At 52.5% G+C, this 26784-nt stretch overlaps 1 protein-coding gene across 3 annotated transcripts in view; it reads right to left on the bottom strand.

Annotated features, from left to right (window-relative positions):
• Nucleotides 1-467: 467 nt before the first annotated feature.
• Nucleotides 468-26784, bottom strand: part of LOC119185195 (aminopeptidase NAALADL1) — a 74057-nt gene continuing 47740 nt past the window's right edge. For all 3 annotated transcript variants that reach the window (XM_075883773.1, XM_075883774.1, XM_075883775.1), the window contains one exon: nt 468-816. In XM_075883773.1, coding sequence (XP_075739888.1) covers nt 525-816 — 292 coding nt within the window. In that variant the 3' untranslated portion in view covers nt 468-524. The remainder of the gene's footprint in view (nt 817-26784) is intronic.

Genomic DNA, 26784 nt, shown 5'->3' with positions numbered 1-26784 from the left:
CTTGCGCACTTATTTTGCGAATGAGTGTTTCCTGCTGAGAATTAACCTAGAAATAGGTTTCCTTGCTGGCAATAGGTTTCCTGCTCTTGCTGGAAACTTGCCAGGTACTTTCCTGCTGGACAATATCTAGCTGGACCAGACACAGCTGGATATTTTGATTATCAGCTACATTTCTAGCGGGAAAGCTTTCATTCCAGCTGGTAATGGGCAAATCAGCCGTAAATTTTGCTGGAAATCTTATTTCTAGCTGGCAATTGGCTTTCCATTTTCATCTGGGTGCGCAAGCTGAAGGAAAATAAGAAAGAGAAAAAGCACTCTTTCCTGTCTTCTTTCTCGTATTAGTTTAGTCAGCTTGCGTAGCAAGTCGAATTTTCAAGTATGAATCAACTAGTCTGTAAAGAAGTGATGCCACAGCTTCGCTGGTCGAATACCTTTTTACCTTCGTAGGGTGCATTGTAGTCCATATCTTATTACGTGAATGATTGTTTTTATTGCATGTACAAAGTGAATGGCCAACAGCTGCTTCACGGAGACGCCACTCGAAGGGCAGCGGCAGATGCCCTGAGTGCCACGAGTACATCTGCCAAGTAGAACCGCAAGTTTTTCCAGCCGTGGTCGCGTGTATTCAGAGGCAACTGGGAGATGTAGAACAAGAGGTCAGCAAACACCGGAAATCCGGTGACGCGACGTCGGTCAAACTCTGATGGTGCCCACAGCAAGTGCCGGGTCAGTGGACGTCCCGGAAGCCCAGTCGGCTTCAACAGTGCCTGTTCCGCCGCCGACATTCTGTCGTTGAGGGCACGGAGCTTACCTGCACTGCGCATACACCGAAATAAAAAAAACAGTAAACTTGAGACCCATGTGTGCCACTTTCATGAAGAACATATCACACCGAACTATCACAATGTGCACGGTAGACGCTGGTGTATACATGAGGATTTGGCGAAATGAAAAGTTGGAACACCAGGCGGGCAGGTGCGGGAAATGGGCAAGCTGAAGCTGGCATCTGCTGATCGCTTTGCCCTGTGGAAAACAAGTGACACTGCAGTGAAAGCAATAGAATTGTTATGGCGTTTATTAGCCGGCACACAGCGAGTCTACACAATGGCGACAGTAACGGCCAAAACATGGGGTCTCCGCGCGAGCGGCGCTCTCTTTGGGCAGACCCACTAGAAAGCACATAAGAGTTCGACCCACTTCAGTGTTCGGCGGCTTCTGTACAATTACCCCGGGGTCGAAGAGGGAGCCGCCTGGCGACCTAACAGCTTGTCACTACGAGCAGGTCATAGTAAGCCTTCAGACGCTCCACGTTGACTATGTCGCGCCCGCGGCGGCGCATGTCCGAAGATTGTTCAATTGGCTCGATAAGATAGTTGACCGGAGATGTGCGCTCGATCACACGGTAGGGACCTTCATATTTCGGGAGTAGTTTGGAAGAAAGGCCAGCTACAGAGGTCGGGATTGAGAGCCATACAAGGGAACCAGGAAGGAAGGTGGGCTCAGAAGTGGCGGAGCCATCACGAATACTCTTCTGCCGCTCTTGCTCATGCGTCGTAAAAGTCTTGGCAAGCTCGCGACACTCTTCAGCAAGCCTGGCGGTCTCGGAAATAGGTGTACACTCAGATGGATCCGGCGTGTACGGGAGTATCGTGTCGATGGTGTGTGACGGGTGCCTTCCGTACAGCAAAAAGAAAGGTGAAAATCCAGTCGTGCTCTGAGGGGCGGTGTTGTAGGCGTAAGTGACGAAGGGCAGTATGGTATCCCAATTCGTGTGGTTGGCGGCGACGTACATCGACAGCATGTCGCCGAGGGTGCGGTTAAAGCGTTCGGTCAGACCATTCGTCTGCGGGTGGTAAGCAGTAGTTTTGCGATGGACAGAATGGCACTCAGTGAGAATGACATCGACGACTTCTGACAAGAAGACACGGCCTCGATCGCTGAGAAGCTCCTGGGGTGGACCGTGGCGCAATATAAATCGATGTAGTAGGAAGGACGCAACATCACGCGCAGTAGCCGCAGGGAGAGCGGCGGTTTCGGCGTATCGCGTTAAATGATCTACGGCGACGATGGCCCAGCGGTTGCCAGTGGACGTCAGAGGAAGTGGTCCGTACAAATCGATACCTATGCGCCCAAACGGACGGTCAGGGCAAGGTAGCGGTTGCAGACCGGCTGGTGACATGTGTGCGGACGGTTTTCGGCGTTGGCAAGCGAGACAGGAGCGAACGAACTGCTGGACGTAGCGGTACATCCCGCGCCAGAAGTAGCGTTGTCTAATGCGATGGTAGGTTTTGAATACCCCAGAGTGCGCGCACTGTGGATCAGAATGGAAGGATTCACATATCTCCGACCGCAGACTGCGGGGTATCACGAGTAGCCACTGCCGGCCATCGGCGTCGTAATTGCGTCGGTGTAGGAGGCCGTCACGAATGGCGAAATGGTGAGCTCGACGACGCAAGGCACGCGTGGATGGCGTTGCGGACGGATCAGAGAGCAAGTCGATCAGTTGGGCGATCCAATTATCCTTTCGCTGTTCGGTAGCGATGATGTCAACATCAATGGCAGAAACAACAACCGAGGATACTGAGCAGAGCACGTTAGCTTCAGGCAGAGGGGAGCGCGAGAGGGCGTCGGCGTCAGCATGCTGGCGTCCGTTGCGGTAGAGGACGCGGATATCGTAGTCTTGTAAGCGAAGAGCCCAACGGGCGAGGCGGCCTGAGGGACCCTTCAATGATGACAGCCAGCATAGTGCATGATGGTCAGTGACGACATCGAATGGGCGACCATACAAATAAGGTCGAAACTTTGTAAGAGCCCAGACGATTGCCAGGCACTCTTTTTCCGTGACGGTGTAGTTTGTCTCGGCTCTTGTGAGCGTACGGCTTGCATATGCCACAACATAATCAGGGAACCCGGGTTTGCGCTGCGCCAGGACAGCGCCGAGGCCTACACCACTGGCGTCCGTGTGCACTTCTGTTGGGGCCGTAGGGTCATAGTGGCGGAGAATGGGAGGAGACGTCAACAAGTGGCGGAGCTTCAAGAACGCGTTGTCGCACTCTGACGACCACGAATTGAGGGGCCCGTTACTTCCAAGGAGCTTCGTCAGCGGTGATATAATCGTGGCGAAGTTTCGTATAAAGCGTCGGAAGTATGAGCACAGGCCCACGAAACTACGCAGTTCTTTGACGGACGCAGGTTTTGGGAATTCGGCCACGGCCCGAAGCTTGGCTGGGTCAGGAAGAATGCCATCCTTGGACACGACGTACCCTAGGATGGTGAGTTGGCGTGCTGCAAAGCGGCACTTCTTCAGATTTAGTTGCAAGCCGGCATTGCTCACACGTGCGAAAACTTCTTTTAGGCGTTGGAGATGGGTGGAGAAATCTGGAGCGAAGACAACAACGTCATCGAGGTAACACAAGCACGTGTGCCATTTCAAGTTGCGCAGTACGGTGTCCATCATGCGCTCAAATGTCGCAGGTGCATTACACAGACCAAACGGCATGACGTTGAATTCGTACAAGCCGTCGGGTGTGATGAAGGCAGTCTTCGGTCGAGCGTCATCAGCCAGGGGTACTTGCCAGTACCCCGAGCGCAGATCGAGAGAAGAAAAAAATTGGGCTCCGTGAAGGCTGTCAATTGCGTCGTCGATGCGCGGCAGTGGGTAGACATCCTTGCGAGTGATCTTATTGAGCCGTCTGTAGTCCACACAGAACCGCACAGAACCATCTTTCTTCGCAACAAGAACAACAGGAGACGCCCATGGACTGTCCGAGGGCCGAATGACGTCGCGTCGGAGCATATCGTCAACCTGCTCGTTAATTTGCCGGCGTTCAGCAGACGACACGCGGTATGGACGTTGCCGTAATGGTGGATGGGCACCAGTGTCAATACGATGCGTAACAGAGGACGCGCGACCGAGAGAACTTCGCCCGACATCGAAAGAAGAACGGTATTCTTGCAACAGGTCTAGAGGCTGGGAACGCTGCACTGACGTAAGGTTGTCATCAATGAATGGGCCAAATACATCAGGAGATGATGGGTCAGAAGTAGAAACAGCACTGATGGTACGTGAATCGGGACAACGCGAGTCTTCGGGTACGTCCAGGACTTGTGCGTCGTCGAATGCTTCCACTCTGCCGAGACATTCCCCTTGAACCAAGGTAACAGTGTACGGGGATGGGTTGGTCACAAAAATAGCGGCGTTGCCTTGGGTGATTTGCACGGTCGCGAAAAGTACTAGCAACCCTTTCCTCCTGGAAGCACGGTAGGATGGCGAAACAAGTGCAATTGTGTCGGAGAGACCGGTGCAGTAGACCGACACGCCCATCGTCGAGCTTGGAGGCACTATAGTATCGTCTTTCACAAGAATCTTGTACAGTGTCGAGGGACCGTCTTCTGGCGTCAAATGCGAGAAGGGCGAGAGTTCAATTTCGGTGGCGGCACAATGAATGACGGCGTCGTTGCGGGAGAGAAAATCCCATCCCAAGATGACGTCATGAGAGCATGCAGGAATGATGATGAATTGGGCGACATACAGAACGTCCTGAACGACAACGCGAGCTGTGCAGCCTGCTGTAGGATTAATACGATGTGAGCTAGCGGTACGAAGGGACAGTCCAGAAATCGGCGTCGTCACTTTTCGAAGCAAGCGGCGAAGGTTTTCGCTCATAACTGATACCGCAGCTCCAGTGTCAATAAGAGCTGATGCATGAACACCGTCCACAAGCACGTCAATGACATTAGATGGGCGGCTCTGAGGGCTTTCACAATGCGATAGCGTCGCAGTCCTTGCCTCTGGGACTGCGACGACTAGTTTTCCCGCTCATGAGCAGAAGAACTTGGCCGCATGGGGGACGTCGTGGAGACGGCGACCTTCGAGCAGACGGACCTGGGCGAGACGACAGTGGCACAGACGGCAGTTCCTCGTTATACGAACGGCTAAGGTGGCCAGCAACAGGAGAAGTGGGAGCCGGCTGTAGTCGAGAGCAATAACGGGCTACGTGACCGGCGTAACCGCAAGCAAAACAGATGGGCCGGTTGTCGGGTGTGCGCCATCGGTTCGCCGGGGTGGGTCTCGCCCGGAACGGTGTCTGGAAAGGCTGCATGGTGGGCTGAAAATGAGGCTGAGGGGTTGCGCCAACATATGCAGCCGGCATACCCGCTGCAAAGGACGGAGGTCGTGCGGCAGCTTCGGCGTAAGTCACTGGTGCAGGCGCTTGAACGACTGGAGGCGGCCTTGCGACCACTTGGGCGTAACTTGGGGGTGCAGGGGCCGGAAGTTGTTGTGGGTGGGCAAAGGGCAGGAGAGAGAACTGCCGCGCGATTTCCTCACGTATGAAGGACTTGAGATCTGCCAGCAGTGCCACCTGATCACAGCTCGCTTCCAAGCCTGCAAGCCCTGCATCTCGTGATGTGGAGCGACGGGTCATCGAACGCTGCCGGCGGAGCTCCTCGTAGCTCTGGCACAGCGTGATGACCTCAGCTACTGTGCCTGGGTTTTTGGCAAGCAGCATCGTGAAGGCATCATCGTCAATGCCCTTCATGACGTTCCGGATCTTGTCTGATTCGGACATGCTGTCGTTCGACTTCTTGCACAAGTCCAGGACATCTTCAATGTAACTGGTGAATGACTCACCGGCCTGCTGAGCGCGTTCGCGTAAGCGCTGCTCGGCTTGCAGCTTGCGAACGGCAGGGCGGCCAAAAACGTTGGTGATAGCAGTCTTGAAACCGGACCAGGTTGCAAACTCGGACGCGTGGTTGGTGTACCACAAACTTGCAACGCCCGCAAGGTAGAACACCAAGTTTGTCAACTTGCCGTCCTCGTCCCATTTGTTGGGGACGCTCACGCGCTCGTAAATGGCGAGCCAGTCCTCCACGTCAGTGCCATCGGCGCCCGTGAAGATGGGTGGATCGCGGATCCTGGGGACACCGGGACATGGGGGTGGCATGGGAGGAGGCGTTTGCTGAGAGGCGTCGTGGGACATGGTAGATTGCAGCGTACGTGAGCGTAGTTCCAAGGGCATCGAAGGGGATCGTAGCACTCTCCACCAATTTGTTATGGCGTTTATTAGCCGGCACACAGCGAGTCTACACAATGGCGACAGTAACGGCCAAAACACGGGGTCTCCGCGCGAGCGGCGCTCTCTTTGGGCAGACCCACTAGAAAGCACATAAGAGTTCGACCCACTTCAGTGTTCGGCGGCTTCTGTACAGAATGCAATAGTTTTAAAGGGCTCTGCAGTGTTTTTTTAAGTATGGTTCGAAAACGCTGCAGATCGGCTGTCGAGGTTCGTGAGAACAGGCGAGCTGAACATTACCATTATTGTGCTGTACGCGGCCTGGACATTGTAAATAATTGTCAGTGTCAGCTATAAATCGTTCCCTCTTCTCTGACAAAACGTGTAATAAACCCAAATATGGCTCCATGAATGCTAAGTCCTAATGCATTCGCTGACCTGAACACCGTGAGCTGCAAAGTTACTGTGACCCCCACAGTAAGCCGCCACATGTCCATGCGCGTGCTTCTGATCACACAAAAAGTAAGCCGTGTATTGAAAAAAAATAAAAAAATAACGTGCTTAAGGGCATGATTCACGCTGACCAACAGGCGCGTCTTCTTGCGCTGTTGCCAGCCCCCTCCGGCGTAGCTTTCGCTTCACTGGTACCAGAGAAAAGAGAAAGCACTTAAAGCGGGTGACGAATCCCTCTAGCTCTGCTCGTACTTGCACGATTGCAAAGACGTTTGTTGCAGCTGATTCGCGAGGCAAGAAGCTTTTTAATGAAGTTATTTGATGACTAACTTGCAGAGCCCCAGGGTCCCTTTAATGAACATCGAGTAGAGCAAACAAAAAATCACTGTTTAGAACGACAACGGACCGGATGCATTGGGCTCAGGGGGACATTGTCAAAAATTTTAGTCGGACAGGGAGAAGGACATTACCACCTTGCAGCTTATATATATATATATATATATATATATATATATATATATATATATATATATATATATATATATATATATATATATATATATATATATGAGATTAACAGACAGTAATGCCAAGGAATGTACAGGTGAAGTTATTAGAACCAATGGAATGTAAATAAGGAGAAAGAAAATTGGATGAAAAAATAACCAGCCGTGAGCAGGAATCGAACCTACGACCTTCGAATAACGCGTTCTAATAACTCCCCCTGTACATTCCTTGGCATTACTGTCTGTTAGATCTCATTAATATTGTGTTAAAACACGGAAAAACGAGCCCTTAGGTATACACTTCTTTCCCTTACATATTGTCACGTGATCACAGAACGACCCCAACGTCTGTTCACAGGAGCAGCACTGTACGTCGAGCCGAACCGAACGTTAGAGCACGAGCACACACCAACCGTCCTCTTCTTCTTTCACACCATGGCACATACTCGCATTGGCAGGGCTAAACCTCGTTCAATGCCTGTGGCACTACCCCCCCTTCGAAAAAAAAAAGTACCACCCCGATGACCAATGCCGATTAAAAGTTAAAGTAGTCGCGTACACGCACAAAGACGCGTGAAGAAGCAGTGTCAGGTGGCTCGGGGGTAGTGTGGCTTCATCCGTGACACATGAACAATGTCGGCCTGTTGGGAACGTCGAGATCGCTGAGCTGTGTCTTCAAGCAGAATTTCGTAGTTGACATCTGTGAGGCGCCGTAGTACTCTATAGGGACCGAAGTAGCGGTGAAGTAACTTTTCCGAGCGGCCCCTTTGGCGAACGGGTATCCACAGCCAGACCAGATCACCGGGTTGGTAAATGACATGGCGATGACGGGAGTTGTACCTCTGCGAGTCAATTCGTTGTTGTTTTCGGATCCGCTTGAGTGCAAGCTGGCGGGCCGCGTCGGCGAGCCGGATAAAGTCGTTCGCATCAGTAGTAATATCGGTCGTGTCAGGCAACAGCATGGCATCAAGCATCGTAATTGTTTCTCGGCCGTGAAGCAACCGGAATGGAGTGAAACCCGTAGTCTCTTGAACCGCAGTGTTGTAAGCGAACGTTACGTATGGCAAAATTGCATCCCAGTTCTTGTGATTACGGTCGACGTACATGGATAGCATGTCAGCGAGCGTCTTGTTTAATCTCTCCGTCAGACCGTTGGTTTGTGGATGGTATGCGGTTGTTTTGCGATGAGCTGTTCCACTAAGTCTCGTGACGTCTTGCATCAATTGGGCTGTAAAGGCTGTTCCACGGTCAGTGATAAGAACTGTTGGCGCTCCATGGCGGAGGACGATGTTGTTGATAAAAAAATACGCAACCTCATTGGCGGTGCCTCGTTGTAGGGCTTTCGTTTCGCAGTACCTCGTTAAATAGTCAGTAGCGACTACGATCCAGCGGTTGCCATCATGTGACTTCGGGAAGGGCCCAAGCAAGTCCATGCCGATTCGTTCAAACGGTTGTGACGGGGGTGCAACAGGCTGTAATAAACCAGCAGGGCGCACAGGTGGGGCTTTACGGCGCTGGCAATGATTGCATGTTTTAACGTAATGCTTGACATCCTGGGTGAGCTTTGGCCAGTAGTAGCGAGTCCGAATCCGGGCAAGGGTGCGTGCGAATCCTAGGTGGCCGGAGGAAGGCTCGTCGTGGCAGGCAGATAAAATGTCAGCACGTAGCCCTGGTGGAACGACGAGGAGGTACTCAGTCGCATAAGGTTCGAAGTTCTTTTTGTAGACGATGTCGTTGCGGAGACAAAATGACCCTGAACGTGCAAATGCCGATGGTGGACTCGAGCTGCGACCTTGAAGGTATTTGATAAGTTGTTGGATCTCTGAATCATTCCACTGTTGTTGGGCCAAGTCGGATTCACTGACTGCACAAAGAAAATGGCCATCGGTATCATCGTCCCTTGATGTCGTCGCGAGGGGTGCGCGCGAAAGGCAATCAGCATCAGTGTGCCTGCGGCCCGACTTGTAGACGACTGTAACCTCAAATTCTTGAAGGCGTAAGCTCCACCTCGCGAGGCGCCCTGAAGGGTCCTTGAGATTGGCCAGCCAACAGAGGGCATGATGGTCCGTAACTACTCTGAATGGACGGCCATACAGATACGGTCGGAACTTTGTTATCGCCCAAATAACAGCAAGACATTCCTTCTCCGTGGTCGAGTAGTTAGTTTCCGCAGATGACAAAATGCGGCTAGCATAAGCGATGGGACGTTCAGCGCCGTCTTGCCACTGGACGAGTACTGCACCAAGACCGATGTTGCTTGCGTCAGTGTGAAGTTCGGTGGTGGCATCTTCATCAAAGTGCCCTAGTAAGGGTTCACTCTGAAGGCACTGCTGAAGCTGGGAAAAGGCGGCTCTCTGCTCTGGACCCCACACAAAAGGAGTATCCTCCTTCGTTAAACGGGTAAGGGGTTCAACGATGTTGGCAAAGCTCTGGACAAAGCGCCTGTAGTAGGCGCACAGACCCAAAAACCGGCGCAAATCCCGTTTGTTCGAAGGTGGAGGAAATGCAGCAACAGCCATGGTCTTTTCTGGGTCTGGTCTAATGCCATCGTGACTTATAAGGTGGCCGAGGAACTTTAGTTCTTCGTAGCCGAAATGACACTTCTCCGGTTTTAGAGATAGGCCTGCGGATCGAATAGCGACGAAGACGGACTGAAGTCGTTGTAAATGTTGCTCAAATGTTTTGGAAAAAACAACGACGTCGTCTAAATACACGAGGCAGGATTCCCACTTCAGACCGGACAGGACGGTGTCCATCATCCTTTGGAACGTTGCCGGTGCAGAGCACAATCCAAATGGTAACACTTTGAATTCGTAGAGGCCATCGGGAGTTATGAATGCTGTTTTTTCCCTGTCCCGTTCATCGACCTCGATCTGCCAGTAGCCGCTGCGTAAATCCATTGAGGAAAAATATCGGGCATGTCGAAGTCGATCCAGTGAATCATCTATGCGTGGGAGAGGGTAGACGTCTCTCTTCGTCACTTTGTTGAGCTTCCGGTAATCGACGCAAAATCGAAGAGTGCCGTCTTTCTTTTTAACAAGTACGACGGGTGAAGCCCATGGACTGTTCGAGGGTTGGATGACGTCGTCGTCGAGCATCTGTTTCACTTGAAAACGTATTGCCTCTTGTTCTTTTTGCGACACGCGGTAGGCGTGCTGTCGTACAGGCCGTTCGGTAGGGTCCGTTATAATGCGGTGCTTCACGGTTGGGGTCTGCTTGATTTTGGAGGTGGACGCAAAGCAATCACTATACGTACGTAAAATCATGCGTATCTGCTGTTGCTGCGCACAGGATAGCTGGCAATTCACGTCAACCGTACTGGCTATATCAGAGTTACCTTCGGCAGCAGTGGCAATCGGAGCGATAGTGGAACATTCTGCGTCATCGATGGCTTCAAAGTTCGCGATTGCTGTTCGCTTTGCTAAGTGTTGGTACTGGCCGCCGAAATTCGTGATCAGAAGCTGAGTCCGCCGATGTCTCAGTTTGACGATAGCACGCGCGACACAAATCTGCCGAGCCAAGAGCACCGAGAGGTTAGTTTCCGCGATGCCACTACTCTTGTTGTCACAGTCGCTCTCCACCGTTACCAACATACTGGCTCGCGGCGGCAGTGCGATGGTGTCGTCAGCAATTCGAAGTGTTGTGGTCGGTGCAACTGCATCCTTTCGTAGGGCTGTATGGTCGTTGGATAACGTTATGAGCAGGTCGCGAAGGTTAATAATGGCTCCATGCTCGCGGAGAAAATCCATTCCGAGAATCAGGTTTTGGGAGCATTCGCGCAATACAACGAAGGAAACAATGTACGTCGACTCACGAATTCGGAGGCGGGCAGTGCACATTCCTAGCGGTGTCAATAGGTGACCTCCCGCAGTCCGGAGGTTGGTTCCATGTCCCCAAGGTGTCGTTACCTTTCTTAGCTGTGCAGCGAGGTCAGCGCTTATAACAGAATAATCGGCACCCGTATCTACCAGAGCGGTCAGCGGGTGGTTGTCGAGAAGAACAGAGATACGAGCAGAGACCTGTTTGTCGTCGATGGCACACGTCGGTGAAACAATGTCGTCGGATGTCGGCAGGCAAATCGGGGGAGGGTCTTGTAACGGTCGATCAACAGCGGCCTCACCCCCAGAGGTCGCTGTTCTTAGTTTCCCCGGCGCGGGCTTGTGGATCTAGGTGATCTTCCTGCAAGGACGTCCGCAAAGGTTGATTGTTGGCCAGGAGACGTGGAACGCCGTGGAGATGGTGAGCGGGATTGGCGACGTGGAAGGTTCGAGGATCGTTGGCTTGCCAAGTATTCGGCGATAGCACGGGGCCGCTCACCATCTCTGGGTCGACGAGCATCCGGACGAAAGCCGGGAAGACCCATGCGCCTGTAGGCGCACTCACGGTAGATGTGACCTGGTTCACCACAGTGATAACAAAGAGGCCGGTTGTCGGGAGCACGCCATACACTGGATTTCCGTGTAAGGGGTGGGTTGCCGTACTGCGGTGGTCCCGAGTAGAACGACGGTGCCGTCTGCAGGGTGGACGGACGGGACGGATAGCCAACAGCCGGTGCAGGAGTACGCAGTGCTTCCGCGTACGTTAATAGCGGAGCTTCGGCTGGACGCGGGGCCGTCATGGGTTGAACTTCGGCTGCACGCAGAGTCGTCATGGGGTGCACCAGCTGCCGGACCTCTTCGCGAACGACATCCGTTAAAGCAGCAACATGGGCCGGAGAAGACACCACGTGCAGCTTTTGCAGCTCCTCGCGCACAATACTGCGCACGAGCTCCGTCATGTCTTTTACAGTCGTGACGTCAGGTGTTTGTAGGGCCGACGACACTGACGAAAGACTGCCAGGACGTTCATACTGGTACGAACGCTGCCTTAGCATTCTCTCCATTGTCGTGGCTTCGCGAAGGAAATCCTCTACAGTGCCGGGAGGGTTCCGCACTAGTCCCGCGAACAGCTGCTCCTTCACTCCACGCATTAGGAGGCGCACCTTCTTTTCTTCCGTCATTGAAGAGTCGGCTCGCCTGAACAGCCGCGTCATGTCCTCAACGAACATGGCAACACTCTCGTTCGGACGCTGGTTTCGGGAATTGAGGAGTCGTTCCGCTTGCTCCTTTCGGTCAGAGCTTCGGAAAGTATTTCGCAACTGGTTGCAAAACTCTGGCCAGGTTGTCATAGTGGCTTCATGGTTTTCGAACCAAGTGCGCGCAGAGTCTTCGAGATAAAAGTAGACGTACCGAAGCTTTCGCTGCTCGTTCCACTCGTTGACGCTGCCGCAACGGTTGTAGTCGTCGAGCCAGTCATCGACGTCCTCATAAGGGTCACCGTGGAACGGCTTCGGAGTACGCGGGACGTTGAAGAACCACGGAGGAGGCAGCGTTGATGTTTCCTGGGTTTGCGTTCCCGCACTAGCCATAGTACTGCCGAGTTGAGGAAATGGTCCGAATTCAGGAGGTAGGCCTAGTTGTCGCCTGCTACGCCGTAGGTCAGCTGGTTCTTCCAAGTCGTGGCTAGTGTCGGGACCTTGCTGCTGATTGCAGTGCATACAACACTACCCAGCACCTCCACCAGAAAATGTCACGTGATCACAGAACGACCCCAACGTCTGTTCACAGGAGCAGCACTGTACGTCGAGCCGAACCGAACGTTAGAGCACGAGCACACACCAACCGTCCTCTTCTTCTTTCACACCATGGCACATACTCGCATTGGCAGGGCTAAACCTCGTTCAATGCCTGTGGCAATATATATATATATATATATATTGTGGTAAAGCCTTTGAACAGTGGGTCATCCTCTTCAGCGCCTTCTAGTGGGTCGCCCTTTTCTTAAGAAGAAGAGCAGCTCGTGCAGAGAGTCGATCCCCGCATTGACTGTCGCTGTCGTGAATCATCGCTGAGTGTCCGTCAATAAACCGCTTAACAATTTGGTGGAGGTGCTGTGCCTTTCAAACACCTTCGGTCAGCATTCGATGCCCTTGGAGCTTCGATCCCGTACCGTGCCTCCAACCATGTACCAAGACGCCGCCCAGCAAACGCTTCCTCCTACACCGACGCCATGTCCCGGTGTCCCCCGCATCCGCGACCCTCCTGTCTTCACCGGCGCGGATGGCACTGACGTCGAGGACTGGCTTGCCATGTACGAACGTGTGAGCGTCCCCAATCATTGGGATGAGGCAGCTAAACTCGGCAACCTGTTCTTCTACCTTGCGGGGGTGGCCGGAATGTGGTACAATAACCACGCATCTGATTTCCCGACTTGGTCCGCTTTTAAAACCGCTGTCGTCGACGTGTTCGGCCGCCCTGCCGTTCGTAAGCTGCAAGCTGAACAGCGTTTACGTGAACGAGCCCAGCAGACCGGTGAGTCCTTCACAAGTTATATCGAGGACATCCTTGACTTGTGCAAAAAGGTCGACCTGAACATGTCAGAGGCTGACAAAATCACGCATGTTCTAAAAGGCATCGCAGACGATGCCTTCACCATGCTCCTGGCAAAGAACCCCCGCACTGTGGCAGAAGTCATCATGTTATGCCAAAGTTACGACGAGCTGCGGCGGCAGCGCTTGATGACCCGTCGCCCGCCACCACGTGATGCTGATCTCTCGGCCTTGTCAGCAGTTCCAGACCACGCAACCTTGCTCGCCGAAATCAAGTCGTTCGTGCGTGAGGAAGTTGCCCGCCAGGTCTCTCTACTGGCTTTTGCTTCCCCACAACAAGCTCAACAGCCATCAAGTACACTTCCACCTCCGCTCCGCCGAGCCATTCAGCAGGAAATCGCGGAGGTCGTCCCTGAATACCACCAGCCACCTCCTGCATCTGTGCCACTCAGCTACGCCCAAGTTGTTGCCAGGCCGCCCCCACCGATTTCTGTCACTGTCCCGCTAAATTACACCGAAACCGTCGCGAGGCCCCAGGCCTTTGGAGAACCTGTCTCGCCTACATACGCCGGCGTCACCCACGTGCCCCGAGTGCCGCCTACCATGCACTCATATCAGCAGCCGGCTCGCCAATCGCGTTCTGCGACATGGATGCGACCAGCAAACCAATGGCGCACTGCTGATAATCGCCCCATCTGCTTTGCTTGCGGTTGCGTCGGTCATGTGGCACGATATTGCAATCGTGTGCAGCAACCGCAGGTCGCCTCCAACTTTCCCAGCCAGTCAAGCCGCTCTTACGACCAACCGCCGCCTATGTCACCGTCGTCCCGCCCCATTGCGTCTACCCGCCGTTCACCATCTCCACGACGTCGCTCACTGTCACCGATGCGGCCACGTCCACTCGAGGGCGACCAGGAAAACTAGTCGTCGCAGTCCACGAGGCAAGGGCTGCGACGCTGTCGAACTGCGGAAGCCCTCAGGAAAGCCCGTCGAACGTGATAGACGTGCTTGTGGATGGCGTTCGTGCATCTGCCCTTGTAGATACTGGAGCCGCCGTATCCGTGATGGACGAAAAACTTTGCCGATTACTGCGCAAAGTGACCACGCCGCTTTGCGGGCTCTCCCTCCGTACAGCCAGCGCCCAAAGCATTCACCCTACAGCGATGTGCACAGCCCGCCTTATGATTCAGGACGTGATGTATGCGGTCGAATTCATCATAATTTCTTCATGTTCTCATGATGTTATCCTAGGATGGGATTTTCTCTCCCGCCACGACGCCGTCATTCATTGCGCACCAGCAGAAATAGAACTCGCGCCATTCTCTTCTTTGACGCCGGCCGACAGTCCATCCGCTGCAAGCAAGTTACTCGTCAGAGACGACACTCAAGTGCCTGCAAACTCGTCTGTTGCGGTGTCGCTCTACTGCGCAAGCCTTTCTGACACCGCTGCACTCCTCTCGCCATCTCATCGAGTTTTCATAAGAAAAAGCTTGCTGGTTCCTTTCGCGGCCGTGCAACTCACTCACGGCAGCACCACTATTTTTGTTGTGAACTCATCTCCGTACAGCGTTACGTTGGTGCGAGGAGAATGTCTCGGCAGCGTGGAACCCATCGAAGACGCGCAAGTTATGGATGAACCCGATGACAAGCACTGCCCAAGTTCCTGTACGCTTGGTGCTGTTTCGACATCTGCTACATCATCCGATGATATATTCGGTCCCTGCATACCCGACGACCTTACGCAGGGCCAGCGTTCCCAGCTTTTGGGCCTGTTGGAAGAATTCCGCTCTTCTTTCGATGTCGCTCAACCTTCTCTCGGCCGCACATCCACCGTTACGCATCGCATCGACACAGGCGCACAGCCACCGCTGCGGCAACGTCCATATCGCGTATCTCCCACAGAACGCCGTGTAATCAACGAGCAAGTCGACGACATGCTTCGCCGCGATGTTATTCGCCCCTCTAGCAGCTCCTGGGCATCTCCTGTCGTTCTCGTCACGAAGAAGGACGGTTCTGTGCGGTTCTGTGTGGACTACCGACGCCTCAACAAGATCACTCGTAAGGACGTGTATCCACTACCGCGGGTAGATGACGCGATTGACAGCCTGCAAGGAGCAGAATTCTTTTCATCCCTCGATTTGCGCTCAGGGTACTGGCAAGTACCTATGGCTGAGGACGCTCGACCAAAGACCGCTTTTGTCACCCCTGACGGCTTGTACGAGTTCAACGTTATGCCGTTTGGGCTGTGCAATGCGCCCGCCACCTTTGAGCGCATGATGGATACAGTTCTGCGTGACCTGAAATGGCACACGTGCCTGTGCTACCTCGATGACGTCGTCGTTTTCGCTCCTGACTTCTCGACGCACCTTCAACGCCTTCGGCATGTTTTAACGCGTCTGAGAAACGCCAGTCTGCAACTGAACCTAAAGAAGTGCCAATTTGCAGCTCGGCAGCTGACAATACTCGGCTACGTCGTGTCCAAGGACGGAATTCTCCCTGATCCAACCAAGCTTCGGGCCGTGACCGAGTTCCCCAAGCCGACATCCGTGAAGGAACTGCGCAGTTTCGTAGGACTGTGTTCCTACTTTCGGCGCTTCATTCAAAACTTCGCGACTATCATATCGCCGCTGACGAAGCTTCTCGGAAGTAACAGGCCTCTCCATTCGTGGTCATCACAGTGCGACGACGCTTTCACAACACTTCGTCGTTTGTTGACGTCGCCTCCCATACTCCGTCACTACGACCCTACGGCCCCTACAGAGGTACACACGGATGCCAGTGGTGTCGGCCTCGGCGCTGTCCTTGCGCAGCGCAAACCAGGCTTCCCGGAATATGTCGTGGCGTACGCGAGCCGTACGCTTACTAAAGCCGAGACTAATTACACAGTCACCGAGAAAGAATGTTTGGCAATCGTCTGGGCCCTTGCAAAGTTCCGACCTTATTTGTATGGTCGCCCATTTGATGTTGTCACCGACCACCACGCACTATGCTGGTTGTCGTCATTGAAAGATCCCTCAGGCCGTCTCGCCCGGTGGGCACTTCGCCTGCAAGACTATGACATCCGCGTGCTGTACCGCAATGGAAGGCAACATGCTGACGCCGACGCCCTGTCGCGCTCTCCCTTGCCTGACGACAATGCCAACAACTCAGTGTCTCACCTTGCCATTTCTTCGATTAGCATTCATGTCATTGCTACTGAACAGCGCAAGGATCAATGGATTGCCTCACTGAGAGACTTGCTGACTGATCCATCCACTCCATCCACTCGCGCGTTGCGTCGTCAAGCCCACCATTTCGCCGTTCGCGACGACCTCCTCCATCGACGCAATTACAACGGTGACGGCCGCCAGTGGCTACTAGTCATACCTCGCAGTCTGCGCTCTGACATATGCGAATTATTTCATTCTGATCCGCAGTGTGCGCACTCCGGGGTATCGAAGACTTACCACCGCATTCGCCAACGGTACTTTTGGCGTGGCATGTACCGCTACGTGCAGAAATTCGTTCGCTCCTGCATAGAATGTCAGCGCCGCAAAACTTCAACGCACCTGTCGCCGGTAGGTCTGCAACCTCTACCTTGCCCTGCCAGGCCGTTTGGGCGCGTTGGCATCGATTTGTATGGGCCACTTCCACTAACGTCGGCTGGTAACCGCTGGGCCATTGTTGCTGTAGACCACCTCACGCGATACGCCGAAACAGCCGCTCTTCCCGCGGCTACAGCGAGCGATGTGGCTTCCTTTCTGCTCCAACGATTCATTCTGCGACACGGCCCACCCCAGGAACTGCTCAGTGACCGAGGCCGTGTCTTCCTGTCTGAAGTCGTTCAAGCCATTCTCAAAGAGTGCAACGTTGTTCACCGCAAAACTGCTGCTTACCACCCGCAGACGAATGACCTCACAGAACGCTTCAACCGTACGCTGGGCGACATGCTCTCCAAATACGTCGCCGCCGATCACACAAATTGGGATTCCATTCTACCCTTCGTCACCTACGCATATAATACCGCCCCTCAGAGCACTACTGGCTTTTCACCTTTCTTTTTATTATATGGAAGGCACCCGTCACACACCATCGACACGATACTTCCGTACAGGCCAGATCCGTCTGAGTGGGCACCTATTTCTGCTACAGCCAAGCTTGCTGAAGAATGTAGAGAACTTGCAAAGACCTTTACTGCGCATGATCAAGAGCGGCAAAAAAGCATTCGCGCTGACGCCAGTACTACTGCGCCCACATTCCTCCCTGGAGCGCTCGTCTGGCTCTCGATCCCTGCTACTGCAACTGGCCTATCTTCAAAACTATTGCCTAAATACGAAGGCCCCTACCGTGTCGTCAAATGCACTTCTCCAGTCAACTACTTGATTGAACCCATCGAACAATCTTCGGACATGCGTCGTCGAGGACGCGACATTGTTAACGTGGAGCGCCTCAAGGCCTACCATGATCCGCTCATTGTAACCAGCTGTTAGGTCGCCAGGCGGCTCCCTTTTCGTACCCGGGGTAGTTGTGGTAAAGCCTTTGAACAGTGGGTCATCCTCTTCAGCGCCTTCTAGTGGGTCGCCCTTTTCTTAAGAAGAAGAGCAGCTCGTGCAGAGAGTCGATCCCCGCATTGACTGTCGCTGTCGTGAATCATCGCTGAGTGTCCGTCAATAAACCGCTTAACAATATATATATATATATATATATATATATATATATATATATATATATATATATATATATATATATATATATATATATATATATATATATATATATATATATATATATATATATAATGTAAATGCAAGGTAAACAGCGGTAGCGGCGTCGGTACCGAAGCAGCAAGAGCAGGCCGAGTATACGGGCAGCGTCGCAGCAGCAATCAGGCAGTCCTAGCTCGTGCCTCGCGCCCACGTGTCGATGTCGCTGCAGTAGTGGGCATTCCTCTTCACTACACTTCGTCCCCCGTCGGAAAAGGAGCCATCCTGGCGACTCACGGTGAACAGAGTACGAGCGGGTCGTAATAAGGTTTCAGCCGCTGCACGTGAACAATTTCACGTCCCCGAAAGCGCTGGTCTGTGGATGGAGTAACGGGTTCGACGATGTAGTTAACTGGTGAAGTCTGCGAGACAATGCGGTAGGGTCCCTAATATTTTGAAAAAAACTTCGAGGAAAGCCCTGTAGGCACAGCGGGAACCCAAAGCCACACAAGAGTGTCCGGAACAAAGTTGGGGTACGGGTGGTTATCGTCACGCCGAGATTTTTGTCTCCATTGGTCGATGGTTGTGAACGACTGGGCGAGCTTACGGCATTCCTCGGCGCGGCGGGCAGCTTCAGAGATGGGCGTAGACTCGGAGGAATCGGGGTGGTAGGGCAGAATGGTATCTAGGGTGGTGGAAGGGTCTCGGCCATATAACAGGAAAAATGGTGAAAAGCCCGTAGTCGCCTGTGGAGCAGTATTGTAGGCGTATGTCACAAAAGGCAGAATGAGGTCCCAGTCGGAGTGGTCTGAGGCAACATACTTTGATATCATATCCCCTAGGGTACGGTTGAATCTTTCCGTCAATCCATTCGTTTGCGGATGGTAGGCGGTGGTATTCCGGTGAATAATACGGCATTCGGCAAGGAGTGCGTTGACGACTTCAGAGAGGAACACACGTCCTCTGTCGCTGAGAAGTTCGCGCGGTGCGCCGTGACGGAGAATGAAGTGCCGCAAGAGAAAAGAAGATACGTCGCGTGCTGTGGCAGCAGGCAAAGCGGCTGTTTCTGCGTATCGCGTCAGATAGTCGACAGCGACAACAATCCAACGGTTTCCGAAAGCCGTGAATGGAAGAGGCCCGTACAGATCGATCCCAATGCGGTCAAAAGGCCTGGCTGGGCAAGGAATTGGCTGGATCGGACTAGAGGTGTGATGAGGCAGAACTTTCCGTCGTTGGCACTGCGGGCATGACTGAATGTACTTTCGCAAAAAGGTGTACATGCCTCGCCAATAAAACCGAGAGGAAATCCGAGCGTATGTTTTGAAGATGCCCGCATGTGCGCACTGAGGGTCAGCGTGGAAAGCTGAACATATTGCAGCACGAAGATGGCGAGGTATGACAAGTAGCCACTTTCGGCCCTCAGACTTGTAATTCCTGCGATAAAGGAGGCCATCGCGGACCTCAAAGTGAGCCACTTGATGGCGCAACGTTCGAGAAGATGGAGAAGTCGACGGATCTGAAAGGAATCGCAGAACAGAGCTGATCCAGTCATCCTTGCGTTGCTCAGACGCCATGTCACAGTTATCTGGGAACGCAACCATTTCGTCCACGGCAGATAAACATGCAGAGCTTTCAGCGGACATAGGTGAGCGTGATAAAGCGTCGGCATCAGTGTGACGTCGGCCAGACCTGTAGACAACACGCATGTCGAACTCTTGCAACCGCAAAGCCCAGCGAACTAAACGGCCGGAGGGGTCCTTCAACGTGGATAACCAACAAAGCGCATGGTGATCGGTGACTACGTCGAAAGGGCGACCATATAGGTACGGTCTAAATTTACCTAGAGCCCATATAATTGCCAGACACTCCTTCTCTGTCACAGAATAGTTCTTCTTCGCTTTGGTGAGGGTACGGCTTGCGTATGCGACTACGTACTCCTGGAATCCCGATTTACGCTGCGCGAGCACGGCGCCGAGTCCAACACCGCTGGCATCGGTGTGTACCTCCGTCGGAGCAGTCGGGTCGAAATGACGCAAGATTGGTGGCGAGGTTAACAGACGGCGCAACTTTTCGAAAGCATCGTCACAGGCGGGTGACCAAGCGTGACTTTTCGAGTCACTGCGTAGAAGTTCAGTCAAGGGGGCGGTGATCATAGCAAAATTCCGAATAAAGCGGCGGAAATAGGAGCAGAGGCCAAGAAAGCTGCGCAGATCCTTCAGAGACGCAGGTTTAGGGAACTCTGCAACTGCCCGAAGCTTGGCTCTGTCAGGAAGAATACCCTCTTTAGATACAACATGACCGAGGATGGTGAGCTGACTTGCGCCGAAGCGGCATTTCTTAAGGTTGAGCTGAAGGCCGGCGTCAGTTAGGCACTGCAGCACTTCATCTAGCCTGCGGAGATGCGTTGGAAAATCCGGGGAAAATATAATCACTTCATCCAAGTAGCACAGGCATGTTTTCCACTTCAGGCCACGCAAAAGATTGTCCATCATCCGCTCGAATGTTGCGGGTGCGTTGCAAAGACCAAAAGGCATGACACAGAATTCGTAAAGGCCATCAGGTGTGACAAAGGCCGTCTTAGGTTGATCTTCAGGTGCCAGAGGGACTTGCCAGTAGCCACTCCGTAAGTCAATAGAAGAGAAGAACTCCGCACCTTGAAGGCAGTCAAGGGCATCGTCGATTCTCGGTAACGGGTAAACGTCCTTTTGAGTTATTTTGTTAAGACGACGGTAGTCAACACGGAAGCGAATTGACCCGTCCTTCTTCTTAACGAGAACGACTGGAGATGCTCAGGGGCTGTTGGAAGGCTGGATGACACCACGCTTGAGCATGTCAGCTACTTGGTCATCGATAACCTGGCGCTCGGCTGCGGACACGCGATAGGGTCTTTGACGCAATGGCGCATTGGTACCCGTGTTGATGCGGTGACACACGGCTGACGTGCGGCCGAGGGGAGTATGCTGGCAGTCGAAGGAATAACGAAACTTGTTCAGTTGTCGTAGAAGCTGAGCACGTTGCGAAACAGTTAACGTGTCGGCGATGGAGCTGCTCAGTACGTCCGGCCTAGTAGTCTGCGGCGAAAAGGCACAGGTCACTCCGGCGACTTCGTGTTCGGCGGAAGGACCAGCCGGCATGTCGATAATTGCAGAAGGGTCGATACTGTAAACACACCCGACGCACTCACCCCGGAGTAGTGTTACAGGACATGACAACAGGTTCGAGATGAGTAGTCTGCTGACGCCGTCATGAAGTTCTAGAAGGGCATAAGGTAGCGGCGAACACTTGCGACGAACGAAAAGAGCAGATGGCGTGAAAAGGGCACTAGACTCGGCGAGAGAGTTGCAAGACACCATGGTAAGGGCAAAAGAGTGCGGCGGTATGATGACGTCTTCAGCAACAAATAGTTTGTCCCCGGTTTCATGAGCATCATAGTGGGCATTCCTCTTCACTACAATATATATATATATATATATATATATATATATATATATATATATATATATATATATATATATATATATATATATATATATATATATATATATATATATATATATATATATATTGTAGCGATGCTGACGCCGACAGGTTAAAAAAACAAGCGACTTTATTAGGGCGAACTTGTGCCCACGATTCTAAAAACTATGGTCGTCAAGTTCGAGTAGCCGAGTGGCACAGATCTGACTAACTTCCTCTTCCTCGTTGTTGAACGTCCGAACGCGTGGCGCATGCCAGCCGAGCCGGGTCTTGCTGGTGCTGGTGACGATGATTGTGGCGGGCTACTTGAATGTGGCGAACCTGTCGCAGCATTGCCCCCCTCCTCAGACGCATCGTCCCGATGCTTAAGACAGTGAAAAGATACACGCGCACTCTCACTCGTTTTTCGACGATCTGTCATGATAGGGCTTCATGCGGACTACGTGGACCACTTCCGTGGGATTGCGGCGTCTTGAACTCACGTGTCCAGCGGATCTAACTTCATAAGTGACGTTGCTGATACGGTTGAGTACTTCATAAGGGCCGAAGTATCGGCAAAGAAGCTTTTCAGAGAGTCCGTGGCGGCGCACTGGTATCCATATCCACACTTTGTCACCGGGATGATAAAGTGTGTCACTGCGTCGCTTGTTGTAGCGACTAGAATCGACGTGCTGTTGGTGGCGTATTCGGTATCTTGCCATTTGCCGTGCTTCTTCGGCTCTTTGCAAGAAGTCATCTAAGTCAGGTGGATAGCTGCTTTCGTCCTGTAGTGGTAACATGGCATCCAGCGTGGTGGTCACTCTTCGGCCGAATACTAGTTCGAAAGGGGCAACGTGGGTTGTTTCTTGAACGGCTGTATTATATGCGAATGTTACGTAGGGTAATATTTCGTCCCACTGTTTATGTTCAACATCAACATACATTGATAGCATGTCGGTCAGAGTTCTGTTGAGGCGTTCGGTTAAGCCATTTGACTGAGGGTGATACGCCGTTGTTCTTCTGTGATCGGTATTTGTCATGCGCATCAGGCATTGCATTAGGTCTGCAGTAAATGCGGTGCCCCGATCCGTAATAACGACGATTGGCGCACCATGTCTGAGCACTATGTTGTTCACAAAGAACTTGGCGACTTCGGCAGCTGTCGCACTGTATAGAGAGTCAGTTTCAGCATAACGGGTGAGATAGTCTGTGGCTACGACTATCCATTTCTTGCCTGCACGCGATGTCGGCAAAGGTCCTAGGAAGTCCATGCCGACTTGTTGGAATGGGGCATCTGGAGGGTCTATTGGCTGGAGAAGGCCGGCTGGTTTTACGGGTGGAGTTTTGCGCCGTTGACATTGACGACAAGTTTTCACGTATCGCTGCACTGATGCGAGCAACTTAGGCCAATAGCATTTCAGGCGAATCCTGGCGAATGTTCGGCTCACACCCATGTGTCCAGATGTTGGCTCGTCGTGGCATGCGTGCAGAATTTCCTCTCGCATGGCTGTGGGCACGACTAGTAAAAACGTTTCACCATTAGGTTCGAAGTTCCTCCTGTAAAGGACACTTCCTCGAAGGCAGAACGCGGAGAGCCCTCTGGAGAATATGCGAGGGACTTGAACGTCGAGACCCTGAAGGTGTTGTATAAGTGCCAGCAAATCCGGGTCATCTCGTTGTAGTTGAGCGATTTTGGATGTGTCGACAACGCCTAGAAACGGAAAGTCTTCCTCTTCAGGTACACTTGGATCGACAGGAGAGCGTGACAGGCAGTCGGCATCGCTGTGTTTCCTTCCCGATTTGTACACGACCGTAATATCATACTCCTGCAGCCTAAGGCTCCATCTTGCTAGTCGACCTGACGGGTCCTTCAGATTTGCCAGCCAGCATAGAGCATGGTGGTCACTGACAGCTCTGAACGGTCTACCATAAAGGTAGGGTCGAAACTTGTTTATGGCCCAGATGACTGCGAGGCACTCTTTTTCAGTTGCAGAGCAGTTTGCCTCAGCTTTTGATAGTTTGCGGCTGGCATAGGCTAACACTTTCTCTTGACCATTTTGCCACTGGACAAGGATGGCGCCGAGGCCGACATTGATGGCATCGGTATGGACTTCTGTGTCGGCTGTCTCATCAAAATGGGCAAGTATTGGTGAACCCTGTAGTCGTTTCCTTAATTCGTCAAAAGCTTTCTGTTGTTCGCTTTCCCACGTGAAGGGCACGTCGTCTTTTGTCAGTTTTGTAAGAGGTTCCGCAATCTTTGAGAAGTTTTCCACAAATCGTCTATAATAGGCACATAAACCCAAAAATCGACGCACTGACTTTTTGTCTCTGGGTGTAGGGAACCTCTGAACAGCGGCTGTCTTTTCGGGATCGGGACGAACACCCTCGGAACTAATGACATGTCCAAGGAATCGCAGCTCTTCGAAGCCGAAGTGGCATTTTTCGGGTTTGATCGTCAATTTCGCTGACCGGATGGCTTCCAATACTGTGCGTAGTCGCTCTAGATGTTTGTCGAACGTTGCAGAGAATACCACCACGTCATCCAAATACACTAGGCATGACTGCCATTTCAGTCCGGCGAGGACAGTGTCCATCATTCGCTGGAACGTCGCTGGTGCGGAACAGAGGCCGAATGGAAGCGCTTTGAATTCGTAGAGGCCATCTGGTGTTACGAATGCCGTTTTTTCACGGTCCCGCTCGTCGACCTCTATTTGCCAATATCCGCTTTTCAGATCTAAGGAGGAGAAAAACTTTGCGGATCGCAACCGATCTAGTGTATCGTCGATACGTGGCAAGGGGTAGACATCTCGTTTAGTCACACTGTTCAGTTTTCTGTAGTCGACGCAGAATCTAAGTGTGTTGTCTTTCTTCTTAACGAGCACTACGGGAGACGCCCATGGACTATTCGAAGGCTGGATGACATCATCAGAAAGCATCTCCTCCACTTGCTTCTTGATAATTTCCCGTTCTTTCTGTGACACCCGATATGGATGCTGGCATATAGGCCTCGTGTCGTCTTGCGTTATAATTCTGTGTTTCGTGATTGACGTGCGCTGGACCTTCGAGGTACTTGAAAAGCAATCAGAGAATTCTTTTACCAAGGCGTAAATCTGTTTCTTCTGACTGTCCGGAAGGCTCTGATTGACGGTCACGGATGTGTCGATGTTGCAGGCCACTGGTCGAGTGGTTGATGTCGTTAAGCTGCATAGTTCGGTCGCCATACAGAAGTCGTGTAAATAGGCGATAGCCGTGCCTTGAGCGATGTGTTGAAGCTCATTGGAGAAATTTGTGAGTAAGACATCTGCACGGCCATTCGTCAAGTGAACAAGACCCCTAGCTACGCAGACACCTTTGTTCAAAAACAGTCCTACATTTGTATCCGCTATGCCTTCGCGGTTGTACAATGCATCATTTTCTACGAGCACCATTATACTGCAGCGTGGCGGCACAGTTACGTCATCATGAACAACGCGTAGAGCAGTTAGGCGTCGTTCCTCAGATTCCTCCACAGGTATAGCTCGTTCAGTCGAAAACGACACGCTGGACCTACGCAGGTTAATTACGGCGCCATTAGCTCGCAAAAAATCCATTCCTATAATGAGTTCTCTTGAACATTCTGGCAGCACAATGAAATCGGCCACGTAAATAAAGCCCCGTATTTCAAGTCTTGCAGTGCATCTGCCAAGGGGCGTAATAATGTGACCGCCTGCCGTGCGTATCTGCGATCCACTCCACTGTGTCACAACTTTGTTTAGCTTTTTCACCATCTTGTGACTTATCACTGAATAATCAGCACAGGTGTCGACTAAGGCATTCAGCTCCCAACCTTCCATTCTCAACCGCAAATCTGAAGTAACGTTTTCGTTGCTGCACCCATCTACCGGAAATACACCGTCATCACCCTCAAACCAAATTGGAGGATCTTTGTAACTGACGTTATCAGCGGCCTCACCTCCACAGGTCGCTTGCTTCAGTTTTCCGGGTGTGGACTTGGAGAGCGATGACCAGGCAGCCTTGAAGGTGTACGTGGGCTGGATGACCGGTAGCGCATAGGCGATGGTGACCGTGACCGGTGTTGGCGTAGAGTTGGCGAGTTCTGGCGCGTCGACAAGTACTCCTCAATCTCCGCTGGTCGTTCGCCGTTTCGGGGGCACGGTGCATATGACGGGAAGCCTCTTAATCCAGCCTGTCGGTAAGGACAGAATCTGTACAGATGACCCGCTTCCCCACAATGAAAACACAGAGGCCTGCGCTCGTGATCACGCCAGACGTCACTTTTCCTGGGCCTACGCTCCACATAGTGATGTGTGCTACGTGCTCCTGGGGGCAGATAGGTAGCTGTCGGTTCCCGTGGACGAGGTGCGCTGCGTGCCGCAGGTGGGAGAGGAGTCGTTGCCATCGCAACTGCTGCATTGCTGTGTACCGTGGGTTGTCTGACAACCTCAGAGTATGTTCGGATAGGTCGAACCGGCTGCAGCTCACGCTCTGGCTCTCGTATCACCTGCCTCAGTTCGTCACGAACAACGTCCGTAACAGATAGTGCAGTTGAAGTCTGGGGCATATGCAGTCTGCTCAGTTCTTCTCTGATAACTGATCTAATTAGCTCTCGCAGGGCTTCAACGTCGTTTCGCACGCCTCCGGGAAATACCTGTGCAGATGCGCAGTTAAGATTCCGGTTGTACTGCCGAGCCCGCTGTTCCAGTGTTTTTTCGATGGCCGTCGCTTCCGAGTAAAACTCAGCAACCGTGCTCGGAGGGTTGCGGACGAGAACGGCGAACAGCTCTTGCTTCACTCCGCGCATTAGATGGCGCACCTTCTTATCCTCAGCCATGTTGTAATCCGCACGCTTGAACAGGCGGACCATGTCCTCAATGTACATAGCAGCACTCTCGTTTGTTAGCTGGTTTCTCGATTGAAGAGCTGCCTCCGCCTTTTCTTTCCTGTCTATGTTCGCGAACGTAGCCACCGCTTGTCGTCGAAATACCTCCCAGGTAGACAACGAGGTTTCATGGTTCTCAAACCATGTCTTCGCGAAGTCTTCCAGGGCGAAGTATACGCGACGGAGCTTCTCTCTTTCGTCCCATCCATTCAAGCTCGCTACTCTCTCGAACAGGTCCAACCAATCTTCAACATCCTCGTACGAGTCGCCGTGGAAAACTGGCGGCTGGTGCGGTTGGCTAATGAACACTTGCGCCGGTGTTACCTGGCTAGTCATAGTAGTGGCATCCATCGTTTGAATTCCCCTTGGTATGAAGTGAAGAGGACCGAACTCAGGTGAGTCACCTCGAAGACGGCGACTTGCCCTC

This window comes from Rhipicephalus microplus, unplaced genomic scaffold, assembly GCF_043290135.1.
Source record: "Rhipicephalus microplus isolate Deutch F79 unplaced genomic scaffold, USDA_Rmic scaffold_21, whole genome shotgun sequence".
In the NCBI taxonomy this organism is placed as follows: Eukaryota; Metazoa; Arthropoda; class Arachnida; order Ixodida; family Ixodidae; genus Rhipicephalus; species Rhipicephalus microplus.
Note: the sequence above shows the minus strand (reverse complement) of the source record. Positions and strands in the feature narration are given on the sequence as shown.